This window comes from Cyphomyrmex costatus, unplaced genomic scaffold, assembly GCF_001594065.2.
Source record: "Cyphomyrmex costatus isolate MS0001 unplaced genomic scaffold, Ccosl1.0 scaffold205, whole genome shotgun sequence".
NCBI lineage: Eukaryota > Metazoa > Arthropoda > Insecta > Hymenoptera > Formicidae > Cyphomyrmex > Cyphomyrmex costatus.
This window is the reverse complement of record NW_017276095.1, coordinates 624,658-627,588: the sequence shown is the minus strand read 5'-3', so window position 1 is coordinate 627,588 and position 2,931 is coordinate 624,658. Positions and strand designations below refer to the sequence as shown.

General features: G+C 31.3%; 1 protein-coding gene across 1 annotated transcript; it reads right to left on the bottom strand.

The window, feature by feature from the left end:
* Positions 1 to 29: 29 nt before the first annotated feature.
* LOC108773416 (p21-activated protein kinase-interacting protein 1-like) lies at positions 30 to 2,691 on the bottom strand. The gene is made up of 3 exons (XM_018539222.1): positions 2,550 to 2,691; positions 2,109 to 2,271; positions 30 to 1,259 (listed from the first exon to the last, which is right to left on the bottom strand). Exons 1-3 carry the CDS (start codon positions 2,643 to 2,645, stop codon positions 46 to 48), a joined length of 1,473 nt encoding a protein of 490 aa, XP_018394724.1. The 5' UTR covers positions 2,646 to 2,691; the 3' UTR covers positions 30 to 45.
* Positions 2,692 to 2,931: the final 240 nt, after the last annotated feature.

Below are 2,931 nucleotides of genomic sequence, written 5' to 3'. Positions count from 1 at the left end.
AATATAACTTTTATAAAGAGACTCCTCTCACAATTGAATCCTAATTTATCCTATTATTTTCTTCTTTTTTTTTAGTACGACTCTTTTTCCCGCATTTGCTTTCTTCTTTAGCTTTCTAGGTGGAGCATCTTCATCAGTCATTGATAATTTTACTTTGTGTTTTTTGCGAGGAAAAGGTGGTTCTTCAATTTTATTCGACTTTTTAATCTTCTTCACCGGCGAAGTAATTTGCGATGCAGAATTCTCTTTCCGTTTTTTATTAGAAGGATTTATTTCTTTCGTTTTTAAAAGTTTCTTCTTCTTAGGTTTACCGACATCTTCCATCTGTGACGACCTGTCCCTCTTCTTTGAAACAACAGCCTCTTTTACTTTTAAAATTTTCTTCTTTGAATGCTGAACATTGTCTTCAGCATCTTCCACAGTTCTCTTCTTCTTATGTTTCTTTTCTTTAGGATTTCTAATATTTGCGACTTCCAAATCCTCTTCATTCTCAATAATAACTTCCTGCTTCAACCTAAACCTCTCCGTTTTTACTTCTTTTTCTTCGACCGATTTATCTTCTTCCTTTTGTACTAAATCCTTGCATGCTTGTGCTACAGAAAGGCAAGTGATTCTGGCACCACAATTAACAGTTTGTAACATGTTCAAACTATGTTTGTTATATCTCCAAAGTTTGATCTCTCCGGAACTAGAAGCGCTAACCAACAGATCATTCATATGTGCGATACATTTCACTCTCACGCCATGTGCTTTTGTATTCATTGTATGCAGAGAGGTTCTAAGATCACAAAATTTTATATCTCCGTTCTCAAAACCAACCGCGATTAAATCATCATTCAAGAACTCAACGCAAATAACTTTTGAATCAAATGTGAATTCCTTATCTATTCCGGCCAATTCTACAGAATAAATGTAGATACTTGCATTGACAGCTATCAGATATTTTTCACCGTTCGGACTCCATTTAATAATAGTTATCCATTTAGCGCTAGACTTCAGCTTCGGTACCAAGTTAGTGGCATAAGCTGGTCTGCCCTTAATCAGATTCCATGTCCTAAGCACACCATCTTTTCCAGTAGACAGCGCTAGCTTTCCTGTTGGATGAATAGCCAGAGTATTGACAGCTGAACCCTTGTGCGCAGTTGGCCAGACTCTCTCCAGCTGCCAATTGCCACAATGAATAGCAGTTATACTACCGTCATCACTACAAGTGAATAGATGCGAGCCTTCTGGAGTAAATGCAATACAGTTGATAGTATCTACAAAGAAAAAGTATGAAGAACACTATTATTTTTATAATAGAAATTCATATTATATAATATTGTATAGAATAAACAAGGATGGCAAATAATATGTTGTATTTATAATATTACCATTACTATTAATGTTATTTTTTTTATAGTAATGATTTGATAGTTACAATTTTTTATGATAGTAACGATAACGTCCAAGTTGAAATGATTACTTTTAAAAAGTAATTCATTACAGTTGCATTGTATCGTACTTATTAAAAAAAGGATATTTATCACTATTTATTATATTTTTTTTCCATAAATAATTCATTACCATCCTTATTGAAAAAAATTTTATCACAAAGTTACATAATAAAATCATATAATTTGAAAAGACACATGACAATGTGTTTTTTCTTCTATTTCTATTATTTAATTATTTTAAATTTGATAATCTCTCTATAAAATCATACGATTATATGAAGATAATATTATTTCTAACAATATTTAAATATTAAATTTTATGGAATCATACATGTGAGAAACAACCAATAAGAAATTACCTTTAACGGTTGAGCTGGATCTTAGTATCTTATAGGATCTTATTATTTCTAACATATAATTTTTCAAATTACATGATTTTAAAAAATCACATACTGATTTAGAAAAATCTATTAGGTGATTTACTTGTTTTAATTATATGATTTTATTATGTAATATTGTGAAATGATTTTTTTCAGTAGGAATTATCTTCATGAAAAATTATAATATCATTACTAAATCGTTATTATAAAAAATTAACTGGAATGATGTTACATGTAATGTATTTTATCTTCCACCTCTGAGAATAAATACAAAATATATTTATCTACATACCTTTATGATGTATTAATTTGCCAGACTCTCGCCTATAACGCATATCGTACAGACATACCGCTTCATCAGCACCAGCTGAAGCTAGATAATATTTACTACTGGCGACAGCACGTATGCTTGCGACATGGCTGTGAGTCGCAAAGCTTTTCTCTATTTTATACTCCTGGTAAAAGGACAAGAATTAAATTTTAAATTTGTATTTAAAATATTCATACTTGAAGAGTTAACAGTTCCTCATTTAAAGTAGAAACTTCGATTAAAGATACATTTTTCTCACCAGAAACATCTTGAATAATCATATCTTATAAAATAACAAATATATAAATAAACAAATATCTAAATATGAATGTATTATAAAAGCATATTTTTCTTGAAATTTAGTGTGTTGCGTGATTCACAAACTTAACCTATACACAAGACACGTGATGAAATATAACTTACATTTATGACGTTGTGCACTTTGTAGCCCAGTAAATATTGCTCATACGTCCCTACTATGATTTCAAACGGATTCAGCAGTCTTGCGTCTGAATGCATCCTTTTTTCGTTTTATTTATATTGCATCAGTAGAGCACAGTAGAGAGATCACTTACACCGCTTGCACGTGTGTAAAAAAAGTAGATATTTTCGTTTTATTTATATTGCATCAGTAGAGCACAGTAGAGAGATCACTTACACCGCTTGCACGTGGTAAAAAAAGTAGATATATGGGGCGCATTCAGCAGAAAAGAGCGCTACGAGAGCGCTCGCTGTTATTGGTGTATTCTTCTAGATCATCCAATCAGAATTTTAAATCTGGAAGAATATACCAATAACAGCGAGC